This window comes from Polyodon spathula, chromosome 4 (genome assembly GCF_017654505.1).
Source record: "Polyodon spathula isolate WHYD16114869_AA chromosome 4, ASM1765450v1, whole genome shotgun sequence".
Classification (NCBI taxonomy): Eukaryota; Metazoa; Chordata; class Actinopteri; order Acipenseriformes; family Polyodontidae; genus Polyodon; species Polyodon spathula.
The window spans coordinates 25,250,296-25,269,549 of record NC_054537.1 but is presented as its reverse complement, the minus strand read 5'-3'; the positions used below and the strand labels follow the sequence as shown (position 1 = coordinate 25,269,549).

At 37.5% G+C, this 19,254-nt stretch overlaps 1 protein-coding gene across 1 annotated transcript; it reads left to right on the top strand.

Moving 5' to 3' along the window:
- Positions 1-17,331: 17,331 nt before the first annotated feature.
- On the top strand, positions 17,332-18,891 carry LOC121313820 (musculin-like). The gene is made up of 2 exons (XM_041246614.1): positions 17,332-17,850; positions 18,541-18,891. The coding sequence occupies exons 1-2, from the start codon at positions 17,404-17,406 to the stop codon at positions 18,625-18,627; spliced, it is 534 nt and encodes a 177-aa protein (XP_041102548.1). The 5' UTR covers positions 17,332-17,403; the 3' UTR covers positions 18,628-18,891.
- The last annotated feature ends 363 nt before the right edge of the window (positions 18,892-19,254 follow it).

Sequence of the window (19,254 nt, the reverse complement as noted above, 5' to 3'; positions counted from 1 at the left end):
TCAAAAAGCTTGTTACTCAGCCCTAATTGTAATTTCACAGTGTAGGCTATCCACAAAGATTCTGTTAGAGAGTATAGGGTATCATTTTGTGCACCTGCACTGCAAATGTAGTTTTGCCAGAATGATGTGTAACAAAGTAACTAATAAAAAATTGCCATAGATAATTATAGCAAATTGTAATAAAGTATAGGTAAACATTATAAATCCCAAAGAGTTATGGTAAAGCATATTGAAAAGCATTTCAAACCATAGTAAACTATGGTAAATGCATAGAACCATTGAAACTGCAAAATTACTGTGTAAATTTGCAATGGTTATTAGGGTATAAACACCATTTTAATGTTCAATGCAGTTTGCAGCATTTTTTACACCATCTAACAATATTTAAGACATGGGTTTAAAATAATAATTTTCAAAAGTAAATTCATCTAAGCAATAAGCATATTCTGTATATAATGATTTTCAAAGTAAGCCTAATTTATCATATAGTTGATGTAAGAACTAACCACTGTGTTTGCATTATTATCCTAATTAAACCCTTAACCATGGACACATAAAGTAAACCTCAGTCTAATCTTGCTCCTATAATAAACTGGAGTTGCCATCATTTCCAACTTCAGTCTGCAATTAAATCTGTGGCGTTATACAATCATACACTGAGTGTACAAAACATTAGGAACACCTGCTCTTTCCATGAAATAGACTGACAAAGTGAATCCAGGTGAAAGCTATGATCCTTTATTCATGTAGCCTATTAAATCCACTTCAATCAGTGTAGATGAAGGGGAGACAGGTTAAAGAAGGATTTTTAAGCCTTGACACAACTGAGACATGGATTGTGTATGTGTGCCATTCAGAGGGTAAATGGGCAAGACAAAAGATTTAAGTGTCTTTGAACAGGGTATGGTAGTAGGTGCCAGGCACGCCAGTTTGATTGTGTCAAGAACTGCAACGCTGCTGGGTTTTTCACGCTCAACAGTTTCCCATGTGTATCAAGGATGGTCCACCACCCAAAGGACATCCAGCCAATGACAGGCCAGTGATCAAAAATGGCTCATTGATGAAAGAGGACAAAGGTAACTGACACAAATTGTGCAGAGCAACAGACGGGCTACAGTTAGTCAACTGACAGTCCAGTACAACATTGGTGCCGAAAGACCCATAAAAGAATGCACAACTCGTCGTACCTTGACACGAGTGGGGTATGGCAGCCGACAACCTAACAGAGTTCCACTTCTTTCAGCAAAACACAAGAAACTGCACTTGCAGAGGGCTAAGGAACCAAAACACTGGAGGACTGGAAAAACATTGCTTGGTCTGATGAATCCCGGTTCCTGCTGTTTCACTCTGATGGGAGGACTAGGATATGGAGAAAACCACATGAGTACATGCATCCATCATGCCGCGTGTCAACATTGCAGGCTGGTGGTGGTGGAATGATGGTGTGGGATGTGTTTTCATGGCACACATTAGGCCCCTTGATAAAAGTGGAGCAATGTTTGAATGCTACAGGATATCTGAACATCATTGCCAATCAGGTGCATCCCTTCATGGCAGCAGTGTATCCATCTGCTAATGGATTTTCAGTAGGATAATGCCCCATGCCACAAGACTAGGATTGTCCAGGAATGGTTCCACGAACATGACAGTGAATTCAGCTTACTGCAGTGGCCTGCCCAGTCACCAGATCTCAATCCAATTGAGCATCTGTGAAATGAGATGGATCAAGCTGTTCGGAGTAGAGATCAACTACTAACCAACGACACAACTGTGGGAAGCATTGCAGTCAACATGGGCCAGCATCCCTGTGGAACGCTTTCGACACCTTGTAGAGTCCATGCTCGGATGAATTGAGGCTGCTTTGAGTGCCAAAGGGGATGCAACTCAATATTGGGAAGGTGTTCCTAATGTTTTCCCTGATAGTATCATTTATTCACAATCTTTGGTTCTGACGATATACTTTATTTTTCTGAAGCCCAAGATTTAAAATCCACCTCTTGCCAGCACGCAATCATTGGAGTCTGCTGTATTAATCAACTTTTTACGATGTTAAAATGTGCTTTGAAAAAATGTGAATAAATGAATAAACTATCTTTAAAACAGCTGAAAAAAGGGTTTTATGAACTGCAAACTTCATATATTAAAACAGTTTTTTAAAATACAGTTCACAGCAAAACATTTTTTATAAAAAAAACAAAAAAAACAAACAAAAAAAAACTGTTATACGAACAAGGCCCAATAAGAGCTTATCATTGGTAAATGTATGACACTGCTGTGATTTATGAATGACAAACTAATGTAATATTGAACAAATAAGCTCTTTTTTTTGGGGGGGGGGGGGGGGGATTGTTTTGATGCATAGAAGATGTGGGTGACATATTTCAGAGTTTCTCCCTATCTCCCACTTGACACTAATAATATTTAACAGTATGTGCACCTGCAAAGCAACTGGTTCTCAACACTGGCTTCACAGTCACCACATCTGTCAGAGATCAACATAGGCATTAGTGTATTGAAGGCCTTACTGTTCCAAGAAACAGCGTTTAATTTTCCCTTGGGTAAACAAAAGCAATAATGGGCAAATAATTCAGGATTGGATTTACTGGAGCTACCGGCCAAGTAGTTACAGCAGCCTTTTAACTGCACTGGGAAAAAAGGAAGAATGAGGTTTAGACTAGAATTTTCATAACTAAATTGTCCTAATGCACACTGGGTTTGCATAATGGGTATGCTGTTTAAAGTCTGGAGGAGTCTGGAGGAGATAATGCAGTTAAGGCACTAATTCACCCTCTGTTGCAGACAAAAGTATTGGCACCCTACACTTAGTATAATTCAAGCAACATTTTAAATACAAGCCTTTATTGAATATCAGACACTAATTAATATTACGAAAGACTAAAATACACAATTTCAGGCAGTTTAACAAACAATCTGTTAAAAAAAAATATATATAAATTAATAAAAATATAAAGAATAATAAAGAAACATATTCATTGATTCAAAACTATTGCACAAAGTAACTACGTTGCATTATCAGGCCAACAGCCAGAAAAAGAGGGCATTATTTCCAACATCTGTTGAAGAACGTTGAGGCAACACAACAGATGATGATCAAGACAAAGAAGTTGGATTCACCTTTGAGAAAAGCACTTGTAGCAAACGACAACAAAGGAAATGCCTACAGAACAGTTTCAAAGAAACATGGAATACTAAAATCCACAATCAGAGCAATAATCAAGAAGTACTACAGAACAAATTTAACTGAAATGTTTGAAAGGAGTAGACACCCAAAGAAAATTGCAGGTACAAAAAGAAGGTGGGAGAATAGTCCGATTAAAAGCCAAGGACTTTAAGAAAGATTTAGAAACATCAGGCATAATAGTGCATGAAAGAACACAAGAGTTATATGAAAAGGAAAATTAATCATTCTTTAACAAAATTCTCTTGTCCAATGAGTCAGAAATATAACATTTCCCCCAAAATGGACCATACATAGTATGTTTGGAGAAAGAAAGGGCAAAGCCTTAAATGAAGAAAACCTTGAACCTACAGTTAAACACACATGTGGTTCAATGATGATATGGGGGGAGGGGGGGGGGTGTTTTAGCAGTTAAAGGACTGGAGAGAGTAATGTGATTGAAGAGTGAATGAATGCAGCCATGTATCAAAACATTCTACAAAGTACAATGATACCATCCGCTCGAGGGCTGATTGGCAGACAGTTTATCTTCCAACACAACAACAACCCAATACATACAGTTAAGTCAACTCTGGAATTAAAGAAAACAAAGATAAAAGTTATCCTTCTTAACCACCAGATCTCAATCCAATAGAAATACTTTGGACTGATCTGAAGAAAGCTGCAGCCAAACATTGTGTGTCCAATCTGTCTCAGCTGAAGGAAATATGAAATATGTAACATTCTCGTTAAGAATTATCATAAACATCTGAAAACTGTAGTTAAAGCTAAAGGAGGACACACAAAATACTGTCACAGTGAAACTGACACAATTATATTGAAAACCATTCAAATTGCATTGTTTCATACATTTCAGACATTAATAATGACCACAGTAAGTAATACTGCTGTTTGAGCCAACTCAAAGGGTAGATGTAAGGATATGTGCAAAGTGATTTGCGGGTGCAAAACCCCCATAATGCTGCTGTAAATTGTGTTTAGCTGGCCCCTAAAAATGCAGCGTATGTAAAGAATGGTGTTCACCAGGCGTTCTGCACCCGCTATCAAATGTGCACTTTGTCATCATTAATCCATTGCAAGCATTTTGAAATGCATTCAAATGAAGAAAAAAGCATGGATTTACGTGGGATCTAGATACTTAAATGGGTGATACTTTATGTGATATAAGGATTTTGTCTTGCACTTAGGCAATTGCTGACCATCCAAAATCTTTGCATGTCTTCTTACAAGGTGCAAACCATTGTAGAACAAGTAACTTACTGTAAGAGTTGTATAAAAGCACACACCTGCAGAGACCTGTCATTGGCTTCAGGATGGCTGCTGTGGTACACTTCCTCTTATTGAGGAAAGGAAAAAGCACGTTCAGAGGAGCAGGGTAAGACAAAAAAGACCCTGCATATTCAATCCCAGGGTCACTTTGTTTGGGATGTAACAGCTGAATTGAGGGATGAGCTTGACCCCAGTGTCAATCTATGGACCACTATCCCTGCACATGTGAAAGTGCTGTGTTATCTGCACTACTTCTGGTTCCTTTCAGACCAGAGTTGAAATGTCTGGAGGGATAGCCAATCCACCTTTTCCAGAGTGTTAGGCAAATTTCTGGATGTCATGTTGAAAAGGGCAGGCCAATACATAAGGATTCTAACTTGTATTTTCTTTTCCGTACGTCAAGAGGACTTTGATGCCCTTCCTTTGTCATATTGTTTTTTGGTTTGTATTTTTGTGCTCCATACAGCTCCTACTGCTCTCTGTACTCTGCAGATCATTATTTATGCGTGTTGAGTAATTTGCATTGCTCTTAAGCTTACATAGGGCACAGTGTAAAATCATTGCTTGGTCGCAATGCAATTTGAATTTTGCATCCGCAATTATTTGCAATTCGCCTATACTTACATCTACTCCTAAATGTTAAACATATAGGGCCCAATTTAAATAAATACAAAAACAATGCCATGTGATGCACAAACTCAGCGTTTGTGTTGCATAGTGTTAAGTACCCAATGTTGTAATTTTGAGTTTTCACTGGGCGCTGCTGCGAATTGGTTAACACTGACCAATCGATGAAAACTGTGAGGAAGAAAGAGTTAGTAATTCAGAAGCAAGTTACTTCAACTTAAGAGTAATTTTTATATTATTGTTGACCTTTATGTCAGTGTTTGTGCCTTGCAATGATGATCATTTTAAAACTATTAAAACTAAACACAAAAAGTAACTTTTCTGCTTTTAGAATGCTATTTTGTTTTGTATTGAAAAGATGAAAGAGGTCCATCCTAAAAGGAATGAAAAAACAAACAAACATAAAATAAACAGGAACTTTATCATGCAAAGTAAATGCCCTATAAAGTATGAGTACCTTTGGTACTAGAGCTCATTGTTCAAAATATATGCTTTCACAGTTTAATGTTATGGAAATCACTACTTATCATTGCTCAAAGCTAAAGACCTTGTGCCTCAACAGCAGTTGAAGGCCTTAGATATGGTTGCCTTTAAAAGTCAGCAAAAGAACACCTGGCCTAGTTTCCCAGCAGTGCATTACTCAGAAACTGGAGAGTGAAGTGAATTTGGAGACTAATAAGCTCCAGATGAAATTATTGTTAAACAAGAAGGCTTCCTTCTCTCAAAGCTCAATGTCTGATTGATGAGCAAATTGTTTGAAATGGTCTAAATCTTGAAGCACAACTCCCTGTTTTCTCATATTTGTTCTTCTTACTACTAATCCCAGCTTAATGAAACAAGGAAGTAATGCTATATCACTTAAACACTGGTGCATTTTTTTATATTCCACTTGGTTTTATTTATTTAACATCCACCATATTGTATTTAACGTATCGGGTCTGGAGAACATGGTAGGGTGTATTCAAATTACTTTGTTCTTGTAAATAGGAGGCCTTCCATCCATAGCAGTAAAAACTAATTTCTCACACAATCCTTGCAAGATATAGGTGAAGTATTATAGAAACAACTTTGTTATGCTTACACAATTTCTCAAACTTTACATGTTATACATGTATAAAATGTACTGTTTAGAACTGCCACACACTTAATACAATACAGTAAAGACTGTTAAGATCAAAATCACACACGTTTGCCAAACCCATTGGATCCATCAAATGAAAATATACCCAATGAAGTGGTTAGCAAATCTGAAAAAGACAGTGGAGTCTATTTTAATGATCTAACTGTGGGGGATCTGAGTAATGTCATCATACAATTCAACTGATCTTCCCATTGCATTTGTTGCATTTAGTAATGGTGAGGAAATGCATCTGCAACTATTAGTATTATTGAAAATAGTGCAACAGTATAACAACTTTTAATTCTGGATTTTAATTTTGATCTTTTCTTCAATTTTGCCCACTATAAGAAAGACATGATTCTCCAACGAGATAGTTAAAATTTTTGGGAAGATGGCATTTCGGAATGGCAATTCTCCAATGCAGCCACTCTCAGCACAGCATTTTCCGAGAACACTTTAATATTTACTGTTCTTAAATTTCATATCTACAAAAATTACTTAAACAATTACTGGATGAATAAACATAACCTTATATTCATATATATATATATATATATATATATATATATATATATATATATATATATATATACACACACACACACACACACACACACACACACAAACTGCTCTTTTATTGATACAGTGCTAGTAAGGCATTTAAAATGTTTTATTTGCCATGTGCTCTGTAGTACAGCTGCACAGGCACAGTATCCATGGTAACAAATCTGCATGGCAAACAGAAATCGTTCCTGATGTCATTAGCTTGCACCTGCCACAACCAAATCTGACTGTGAGAGTTGGAGTAAATGTTATGTTTTGATGATCCTTTTACTAAAAGGAGAATTACATTATTTAATAGTGTATTAAAATAATATATCCAGAACTTCAATTTGGTGCCTAGGCCAAATGATTAACCTTATATAGAAACCAATTGATTAATTGGCCATGGCTTTTTTTGTTAAGCTTTTAAATATTTGTTGGTACCATATGAAAAATGATAACAATGGCCAGGTTTCCATGCAGCTTAGAAAGTCGACTCTCTCTCTCTCCATAGTCATTATTTATGTGACGTATCATGCACATACCAAACACATTCCACATGCTACAAGAAGTGTGCGTCTAAAATATTGTATGACTTTTTGGTTACATTGTTAAAAAGAGGGGGGCTCCCGAGTGGCGCATCCAGTAAAAGTGCTCTGCGTGGAGTGCAGGACGCATGCTGCTGTCTAGGGATGCACTGGCGTGAATTCTGGCCCCAAAGAGGAGTTCTCTGTTTATACCTCAATAAACTGTGAATTTGAGAATTCAACACTGTCTCCCTGAGTCCCGCTTCATAACATTACAATATGTAACATTACAACTGACAAAACATTATAATATGTATTAAATTAGCCTTGTTTTAATATTGCTGCTGCCTACTGACAACACTAGGCTTGAGCAAATTCATTGAGCAAGATTTGGACACAAAATCCTTGTAGCTAGTAGGCGGTCGGCAGTGTCATGGCGCCTGTGCCTGGCCTTGGGGAGAGTCCCTTGCAGGTCCTGAACTGGAGAAGGGGGTCTGTGGCATGGTTGGTGAAACTGGTTAGGAACAGGTCGACATGTGGGGCATGTTCTCTGTATCCTTCTTTGTAAAAACTTGTGAAAAGTAATCATTTAATATATTTGCTATTTTTTCTCTTCATCTATGATTTTGTCATTTGTATCTCTTAGACATTTTACTTCTGCCATGAATCTTGTTTTGCTGTTATAATTTTGAAAAAGCCTTTTGGAATTGGTTTTAGCCCCCTTGGCAATGCTCATTTGCCCTTTCTAACTTCCTTTTTGACTTGCGTTTGCAATTCCAAGTACTCTTTCTGTGTACTTTGTTCTTTGGTCTCTTTGTTCTTTGGTCCCTTTTGTGCCTTTTTTCTCTGAAAAATTATGTTATGTTATGATCTATTAAACCATTTTAGCCATTTTGTTTGTAGATTTTGATTTGTCTACTTTGGGGGTGTAATTGTTTTGCAGTTCTAGTACTACATTTATGAAAAATAGCCATCCTTTCTCTGTGGATATTTTCTCTATTTTACTCTAATCTACTTCTGTTAGTCTCTGTTTCATTCCTTCATAGTTTGCCTTTTTAAAATTGTAAATCTTAGCTTTAGTTGTTACTTTTGGGGTTTTAACTAGCACTTCAAATGAGATCATGTTGTGATCTGAGTTTGCCAATGGTTCTCTAACCTCTGTTTTAGTCATTCTGTCTTCGTTATTTGAAAATAATAAATCAAGGCATGCCTCCCCTTTAGTCAGTGCATTGACAAATTGCATTAGGAAGCAGTCATTTGTCATATCTACCATTTAATTTTCATCTGTCCTGCTCCCTACCAGGTTTTCCCATTTTATATGGGGCAAGTTGAAATCCCCCATTAGTATGGCTTCTCCATTGCTACACGCATTTCTAATGTCATTCTATAACAGATTATTTTGCTCGGTTTTGTTAGTTTCTGTAACAGCTATCACATCGTAGTTACTTGTTAGTGCAGTAGCTTCAAGTTCTAACATTTTGTTTTTGAGACTTCTAGCATTTAAATAAATACATTTAATGGCTATCTTACCCGAGTTGTTGCCCTTGTTTTGATGGGGTCCCCCTTCTGTTTTTTGTTGATTTCTCCCCCTTTTTTTCTGAACCTCCTCAAGTATTCATTTTCCGAGTAGATTGGTTCCCTTGTTATTTAAATGAAGTCTGTCCCGCCTATATAGATGAGACCTCGTTACAAATAAGCATTTGTTTTTGTCATTTGAGCTTTTTCTGAAGTTGTATTGTTCTAATGCAGTAGTACAGCACCGCTATTACATTATGATCTGTAACAATAGCTACCTTAAATTGAGTCAGCTGGGTTTTGACAGCGGTCGCAAAAGAGTTTGTGGGACTTGTGCATTTGGTAACAATAAAGTGCTGTTCCTGACCGCTAAATTGTGCATTGTGAATACATAACAATGGCATCAAAGCAAAGCATTGTGTGGAATTTCTATACCAAACAGAAGAAAACAGAAACTTTGGAAAGAACTATCAGGCCTAAAGTCCCTAAAACATTTCAGTGTTTTTCAAAGACTGATACAAATGCAATATAGCTTTCTGGAGCATGGTGAGCACTAAAACTTGAACTTTCTGAGAATAGACATTTTAGGTCATTTAAAATGGACAAGGGAGCTATCTGACAAATAAAGCATCACAGCTTCAGTTATGTATGGTGGACAATTTATGAAGCTTGGGTAAACTAATATCATTGGTACTGGTGATTTGGTGAAAACTGATAGCTGCCTCGATAAATGGCGAGTTTAATGTGCCAGTATGTGGCAGGCTGGCGAGTGGATAGAGGCCCAGAGACAGACTGCAGTTCAAAAAAATAACTATTTTATTATAAATAAACAAAAATAAAGTGCACAAGGGCAAAATAACAGATACTCAAACACAAATAAAGCAAAAACAAAACTCACAAAAATAAAGTTTCCAGGCTGGGCAATGCCTTCACTGGATTTAGAAAATTCAAAAACCACAAAACAACCACCAACCTGCTTCCTCAGCTCCCTCTCCCCAAATGAGAAGCAGAGGCCTCCTTTTATATCAGGTGGCTGGGCGCTGATTGATCGTTAATCAACCTAATCAACTAATCAACCCCAGCCACCTGAACATAATAAACCCAGGCAGGTAGGGGAAGTTAACCCCATCCCTGCCAATTTAAAGGGCAGAGCTTTGCTCTGCCACACAGTAGTTCAGCAAATTCAATTAACACAGGGCACTCACCCAAAAAAGATGTTATTTTATTATGTACTTTTTTACACTGTGTATATCCTCCTAAATGACTGAGTACCTCATTTTGTGAAATGTTTTTTTTTTTTTACAATAGTATTTTCCCATTTGCTAAGGTTTACTGGAAATTGGGATACAGTGGCATTTTCAAGATCACATAATTGAGTGGATGTTGCAATTCAATACCTCACCAGATGACAAGTTCAAGGGTGATCCTTTATTACTAAAGTCCAGCTTATTTTGAAGTTTCATGTGAAACAGTTTAGAGCTGCTGGATTAATTAATGTATGAGAAAGTGTCCTTGGATTATGGAACATTCCTAGATAATGAGAAAGAGAAATCTGAGAAATATTACAAAAAATGAAACACAGTGTTCTTTTTCTTTTCTTAAACAAGAAAAGAAAAGAAAACAGGTATGATATATATATATATATATATATATATATATATATATATATATATATATATATATATATATATATATATATATATATAGTTATTAAGTATATTTTGTAAACTCATTTTTCATGATGCTGGTATCACAATATGACAGAATCAACATATGCTTTAAAAGACTAAATATATAATACAGTATATATTAGACCCCGATACTGTATTGATGTGTATTTGACATTTGACATTTATTTTTATCACATACTTTGTTTCAGATGTAAATGACATCACATACAAATTAGCAGTACTGTTTCATTATTCTTACTCCATAGCAGGCAATATAGTGCTGTACAAAACTGAACAGCAGTACAGAAAGGACGTAGTTAAATTTTAACAGAAATGATAAACTACAGCTTCCTACAATGTTAACTCTGCATACTTGAACTGTAAAATGTAGCATGCATCTCAGTTGTGCTATTAGATCATTTTTGGCAAAGGGTCTCCATTGTAATAATTTTAATTTCAACCTATGACAGTAAAAGAATGACAACACTGTGATAGCAGAGCACTTTAGTAAATATCCAATAAGAAGACTGGGGAATTGTTAATTTTTAATTGTGTGTTGAAGAGTAAACAACATATATGTATGCTATTGTGTGCTTTCTCTCTATTGGAATTTCACATATTTTATCCTTTTTATTCATCAACAATTCAACTTCAGTTGCATAACTCTGCCTTTATTGGTGTTCTGTTCAACTCTAGGCACAGTAATACAAACAAACTAAATAGTCCATCAAGTGTGAATAAACTATAAGAAGTGTGAATAACAAAATGCCCAGCTTCGTCAACTGGATGGTAACTGCTTATGCTGAATTTTTTTCTTTTTCATACTGCAATCCAGGTGAACTCTGGTTAATTTGAAGGCTGGTTGCCTTGATTCACACCCAGGCTTTAAATTCTAGCTTCTATTAAATTACATCTTGGAATATGATGTTATTTAAAATGTTATTTATATACTGAACTTGTTAACCATAGTGCCAGCTAAGTACGCTGCTGCCTGCTGGCACTTTAATAATGGTTTGTTAGAGGACAAGAACTTTGCAACTTTTGGATGGTCTGGCACAGCAGACAATCTCGCTTCACCATGTGGCGCCAGTGTTGGGACATGGAGAAAGCGCAGATCAAGATCTTCTGTCAGGATTTCATGAGGGGTGTCAGTGCGAGCAGGTGGAGGGACTCACAGATCGAGCAGCTGGAAAGGGAGCTGCTTGAGCTGGAGAGCCGCCTGGCTCGTGGGGACTAACTCACGTAGAGTGCGTACAAGGAGAAGAAGAGCACCTTGCAAGACCTGCAGCTCCAACAGTCTTAGGGAGGAGTTTATGCACAATCCCTTTGGGAGATGGACTGCAAAACACACTTCTTCTATGCATTGTAGAAAAAGAAGGGAGACCAGAAGAACATCACTTGGCTTCTGGCAGAAGATGGCTTCCTTCTGTCAGATCTAGAGATTGTGACTGAGAGGGCCAGGGTCTTCTACTCTGCTCTCTTCTTTCTGGATCCTGTTGACTCTGATGCATGCAGGGTTCTTTGGGTTGGGCTTCTCATGGTCAGCCAGAGAGTCTGGGATGAGTTTGTAGGCCAACAGACTCTGACGCCCTCCATCTGATGCCTTACAACAAATCACCAGGCATTGTTGGGGCTTGCCTTTGCGCATGTCCTGCTGGAAGCCTACAAGACCAGAGAGCTGCCCCTTTCGATGAGAAGGGCAGTGATTATATTGCTGCCCTGGAAAGGGGATCTCTGCTGCTTCAAGAACTGGTGCCCGGTTTTGCTGCTTTGTACAGACTACAAAATCATGGCCAAGACTGCCTCCCTGAGGCTCAAGTCTGTTCTAGCAGACGTGATCCACCCAGAGCAGTCCTATGCGTGTTTATTGCAAAATAAATACTTAAAATGGTTGAACACAAAATGAAACAATGCAAAAATAAATGGCATGATGGCCAAAAGATACAGACAAAACAAGCATCATGCTGGTTCTTCCAGCATGAGTAGCAATTGTTTACTTTATATTTATTTCTCCCATCTCTCTTATGTTCTCTCCTCTGATCACCTACTGATGAACTACTTGTGAAGCACTCATGCCCAAATACCTCTACATTTTAGATCATAATAATTCCACCCCCTGTGCACCAATACATACATACGTAAACCATATGTAGCCCAGCTATTCCAGCCTGATCTACCGCAAGCTCCAACTGAAACTCGCCTGCAGTGCATGTAAATACAGTAACAGTAAATACCTCTGCCCTGAGTAACTCATGCAGGTAATTAAACAGTTAAACTTTTTTATGTTCACCGCGAATGTCCCAATTCTGGGGTGAACAGTTTGCGTTTGCGACAAATGTGCAAGTGATAAAATATGCACAGGGGTAGGTGTACCTCACCACAATCTTCTTTGTTCGGGAATGCAGCAGGAGGACTGGTCAGTCAGTTGCCTTTTTGTCTCTCGACCAAGAGAAATCAAAATTCACAATCACAATCTCTTTGGAACTCTGAAAGCATTCGGGCCACAGTTCGTTGGCCTCTTCCGAATGCTGTACGCCTCTGCTGAGTGCCTTTTAAAGGTTAACTAAGGCGTCCTCGAGTGGCTCATCCAGTTAAAGCGCTGCTGTGGTGAGAGCAGGATGGGTCATACAGCTTGGACAGCGGTGGTTTGTGTCCAGGCTGTGCAAAGAGGCCGAACTTTGCTGGGGATTCCGAAGGAGGTGTACCATTGGCTCTGACGCTTCCAGGGATGGGGATGGGAAACCAGCAGGGACTTATTCTCCTCATCACGCAACAGAGAACCCTATCCGCCAGACACCAAGCATATTTAGAATGGATAAGAAGCAAGGCTGATCTCTGTCTTCTGGGATCGTTAGCCTGCCCACCTCTGCTCTGGATTGCTCTGCATAAAAGCAATTCTGGCTTTAGGCTTGTGAGATCGAAGGATGCTCATACACCCTCAGAACATCTGTGCTGCATATGGGGACTCGCTGCAGTGAGGAGAAAAAATATAATTGGACCTATCAAATTGGGGGAAAAATAAATAAAAATACTAATTGGTCTCTCTTAAATAAAAAAAAAGGTTAACTGGTACCTACAGTGGCCCCCTGCGGAGTCCACAGGTGACATGATGGCCTTTGCCGACCAATGGGTTCTAAATGGTGTGCTCTGTACCATCCACTTCATTTGTTTTCCAAATGAACATTTAATTACATTTTTATTTTAAATCAGTTAGAAGTCAGTCCTCGTTAGCATCTTCTTTTTGAACGCAAACGGTCATTTAAATAGGACTACTACTACGACTACTACTACTACTAATAATAGAAACAATAATGTGTGAGAAGCATCCAACTATTTCAATTACACCTCATTGTTTAAACAGGACAACACTGATGCACTCCAAACCACTGGCTTGGGTGTAAATTATTGCTGTGTATGTACATCTGGACAATACCAATCAACAAAACAATTATGTATGATTGAGGTGTTTTTTTGTTATTGTTTTGTTTGGTAAAAGTGCACTCTATCACAAGTAGCTGATTGACAAACTGAGCAAAATCACAATTTTAGCACCAAGTGGTATCCGTTACATGAGAACTTTCTTCTGGCGCCAGGAGGCATTAAAAGAGAATTTGCTACTCTCTTCCAAAGGGGGAAGTGTTGTGTAAGTGAGTGACATCTGAGCAATGCGGGCTACATTTGTGTTCTTAAAAAAGTAACGAGCCTGAACAATTAATAATGACTTCTTAAAGGTTATTTGATTTGAGCTGCTAGGCACCAAGAAGACACATGTTTTTTAAGCATGGGAATTTTCTGTCATGAATTCAGAATACAGTAGCAAAATCTAAGTATATATTATAGTACTGGTATAGGCTACTATCTATTTCTTAAATGGAAATTGAATTTGAATAACATTTATATTTAGTGTAAATTGTTATACACATGCCTAATATGTTTAATTAGCTGTAACAAAAAAACAAAAAAACAAAAACAAAACCTTTACTGCAGTGTAATAAACTCCTCAGTTATACACTGACATTACTAACATAGATTATGTTATTTGCTATGTTAGCCTATTTAAGTTATTTTGATTTAGATAGTAGACAGAGTTAGGGCTCGGTTAACAGATGCCTCAGAATCCTAGTCTGCACAATATACTGCCTCACAAGACCACACTTACAAGAGATGACTGTAGGGGACATCATGGAGAACAGACTTTGTTGAAAGAAGCCATAACAATTGAGATATGGCCAAATATCCTTCCAGAACAATGTAAATATAGTGTAGTCGTGTGGGGTCCTGGTTCAACTGTCCCTGGGGGCTTTTAACCCTATTACTGTGCCTAGTATTTTCATAAACAATAAACTTGTTTATAAATATATATATATATATATATATATAATATAACAAATAATTGTTTATATATATATATATATATATACGAAAAGACCATTTAGAGATGTCTTGTTTGCACACACATCATATAACTTATATTTATAAGAACATGACCACTGCAAATTACTACCATCAACCTACAAACCTTTGCTAACAGCGATAAAAGTATTTGGATTGTTATTGAGACTTTTTCTAATTTATAAATTGCCTTATATTTGTTTGCACCTCTAATAACAAGCATTGTGGTGCACGTTATGTCTTCTAGTTTATTTACGACTTATTTAAAAGATAAAACTCAAATCGCAACAAACAATAAAGGGTGACTGGATGGTGACCTTACAAAAAAAAAAACGTTTTGTGCAAACAGCGGGAAGACAAAGTCTTACAATGATGAATGGCATTGGGACCAAGAATTAGAGACCGTAACCTTGTGTTGGTGTTGGTTATTTTGATTTTTGTGTGTCTTCGTTAAAACCGTCTCACAGACACAGCGTGGCAGAGTCTGTTCGCCTTGCGAGAGAAAGGCCCCCCCTTCCCGTCTGGTGTTCCACAAGGCTGAGCCACACGTCCTCGGTCCCGCCTACCGAGGGAATAAGTAGTCGCTCTGCAGAGCTCACTTCCTCTTTTGCATCAAACCCGCGAATGCGAGTGATGCGACCTTGCAAGGTTTAGTGAGCGTCTTCTCTTACAGGGAACCAGGATTAACCTAATGTTCCCTTTCAATTTGAAGATGAGCACCAACCAAAACTTTTGGGAAAGTATACCAGAGCAGTCATGAGGAAGTGTGAGTGGATGGTGGTGTGTGCGTACAACCTCAAGGACCCTTGTGCCTAATGAAGGCTTAGCGGGATCTACTACTTTAAGTCAGTAGAACCGAGAACCTGATGAATGTATGCGGCGCAGCCCAGCTAGCAGCAGTATAAATGTTTGTCAGTGAAGCACCACAAAAGAGAGCCCATGACGTAACCACACCTCTGGTAGAGTGCGCGGCCTACCAGGTGGGGGTAGGCCGTCATTATTGTATTCAGTCTATACTGTGTCCACAATCCAGTGGGCCAGTCTCTGCTTTGAGAAGGTTTGACCAAGGGTTCTTTCACCATAACAAAGAGCTGGTCAGACTGATACAGCTCTTTCATCTATCCACATAACCTCTCAATGCCCTCACTGAGCAGATGGAATTCAGTTTCCCCTCCTCCTCTGAATCAAATGGAGGGGGATGGAAGACCATCTGAGACACCTAGCCTTAACCGTGTGTAGTGAACACAACCCAGGGTAGCGCATAGTATCACCGGGGTGGATATACAGGCTCGAGTGGCCATGGTAAGCAATCAGGAGAGCATTACAGGGAAGCACACGGCGATAACCTGGTTGTGGACAGCGTCCAGTCACACAATAGGGCAGCGCATAGCGTATACTTGAGTGGAGCACATTCTCAAGGAGCTGCAGTGTGTTAAGACAGGAAGAAAAAGCGCAATAAGAAAAAAATAGAGGCTCACACACACACAGCAGTTGAGCTATGGGAGAACAACAGTAACCACATCAGGCTAGTAATATAAAATTGTATTATTATTATTATTGTTATTACTAAGTGCGTCGAGTGGGCGGGCTGAAACAAGCCAGCGGATTCTACTCAACAACTGGGGCCCGGTGGAGAAATTGCGCTTCTTTAAAAAAAAAAAAAAAAAGTTACACTGCAAGGAACAAAAAAAAAAAACAACAACACATACGCGCACACAAGCAGAGCTGTGAGGGTAAATAGAACAGTCACCACGGAAACGCGGGTGAACTGAATTTTTAAACCCACCCAGAGGGTGGGCCGAGACAATCTAGCGAAGGTTAACTCAACAGGTTGGGGGTTATGGGTAGATAATAGCGACACCTCACTTCTTAATATAGCACTACACCCCTGTGTATACAGAGAGAGAGAGAGAGAGAGAGAGAGTAATTTATCTAGGCTACAAAAGATTATTGGAGTGGACTTTTGTGGTGGTTGTTTTTATTATTATTATTCTTATTTTGTACTTCTCAAAATAATCATTTGAAACAATTAATTTTATCTGCTTTACAATAGATGCAGATTTGAAGGTTATAATTAATATCCAATATTAAATTGAGGTGTTTTGTATTAACTGATGTAATTAGAAGAGAAACCAGGCAGAACTAGTTACAGCTCATAAACTGTGAGATACATTACCAAAGTGCAGCAGAAACGCAATCAAATCAACCCAGTACTTTATTTCGCGCATTTTAAATATGCCAGTTCTTAAATAGTTAAATTGGGGGGCAGAGGGCGGGACGATTGTTTCAATGACTACCGGTAGCTACATGTATTTATTTTCCCTCACATAAAATCAAAATAGTTTGGTCTGTTGGATCAATATAAATACTGTACTGCTGTTAAAAGTAGATATATGTCGTCGTGAAATCTAGGAAAGTAGCCTTCTAATAAAAAAAAAAACGTTTACCCTTAATGAAAGAAGTCACAATTGTTTTTTTTAATATCTCTTCTTTCTTTCTTTTGTTTCTTTTCTTTTTGTGTACACAATTTGACAGTGCAGCATGTCAACAGGCTCGGTTAGTGATACTGATGATATTCAAGAGATGGTTATACAGGGACTTGATTTTCACTACCATGGCTCAAGGCAGGATGCTACAGACAACGATTTGTACAATTCTGCCGCAGAAGACGAGCCTTGCACAGAATTCAGCGGTAGCAGCAACTGCTCAACCAAGCAAAAGAGAGACAAATCAAGTAAGAGCCTACCCAAACCACACAAGGAATGCAAACAGTCACAGAGAAATGCTGCCAATTCCCGTGAAAGAGCAAGGATGCGAGTTTTAAGTAAAGCTTTTTCCAGATTAAAAACCAGCTTGCCCTGGGTACCACCAGACACCAAACTTTCCAAACTGGATACGCTGAGACTGGCTTCAAACTACATCGCACACCTCAGGCAGATTCTGCAAGAAGATAGACACGAGAACTGCTTTGTGCATCCTGTAAGCTTGGTAAGAACGTTATCTTTCCCTGTTAAAGATCACCATGGAAGACCTTTGTTTTCGGTAAAGGTTCTATTGAAAAGATGATGAATGCACCCAACGTTCCTACTGCATTGTTTCAATTTCAAGTACCATTTGTTAAGCAAAACTAAATAATAAACATATACCGGAATATACCTTAAATTATTTAGAATATATGGTTAGATATTTCGAATTTGTTTTAATTATGAAATGTATATTATGGAGAAAAAAAATGCAACACCTATATTTTGTTAATAATGTATCAGAGGTAACAACCTCTATTTCATTAGGCTTCAAGTGCTCTTACAAGCTGTACTCTGAGAGAAGTGTTGAAACATAATACAGTACATCACATGTTGTCATAAGTACATTTAAAGGAATTGCTTTTACTCCGTTCTTGTTAAGAATATATTTCTTTTTAATATTATATTTCATATTAAATGTACATTTATGTGTGTGTGTTTTTTTATACCTGTTCAGTGTTCATTTACGTGCATTTTGTAAGTGCAAATGCTACTTATGAAAGCCACCTGTCTTAGGCAGTCACACATGGTCAAACCTCTTGGTGATCAGTTAATTCAAGTTTCATTGTATGTAAAGTACACGGTAGGTTTGCTACCTGTTGCTGACGCTTTGATTATATTATATATAGATCTTTTTTTTTTTTTTTTTTTACAGACATGGCCATTTGTGGTTTCAGGAAGACCAGATTCAGAAAATAAAGATATGTCTGCCACATCCAGGCTCCGTGGAGCTACAGCATAGAGGACTATGCAAGACTTTTTTTTTATATATAAATGTAATTTTCGAATGTATATTTTTATATTAATTTGTATTATGCTTTGTATATGCAAAACTGTGGAACAGACAGTTAACCAAGCACTTAACCACAAATTGCTTGTAAGACATGCAAGTCACCTTTATGCACTGTGGAACTTGTGTTCATTATTTAACAATAAATCAGAAGATTAAGATCAATGATTGCCTTCTACTTCAAAGAACAGTTGGACACCTTAAATTTAAAAAACGTTTTGATAATGTGGAATGTAACTATGGTGATTATATCATGTACTATGATATATAGATATATGCAATACTTATATATAATATATATATATATATATATATATATATATATATATATATATATATATATATATATATATATGTATATAATAACATATAGTGCTGTCATGTGTTGTAGGTAACGACATCCATGGCTGTACTACTGATACATACACACACACACACACACACACACACACACACATATATATATATATATATATATATATATATATATATATATATATATATATATATATATTTTTGAATTATAATAGAATTTATATTTGTGTGTGTGTGTGTAACATATAAAATTTACATTTCATT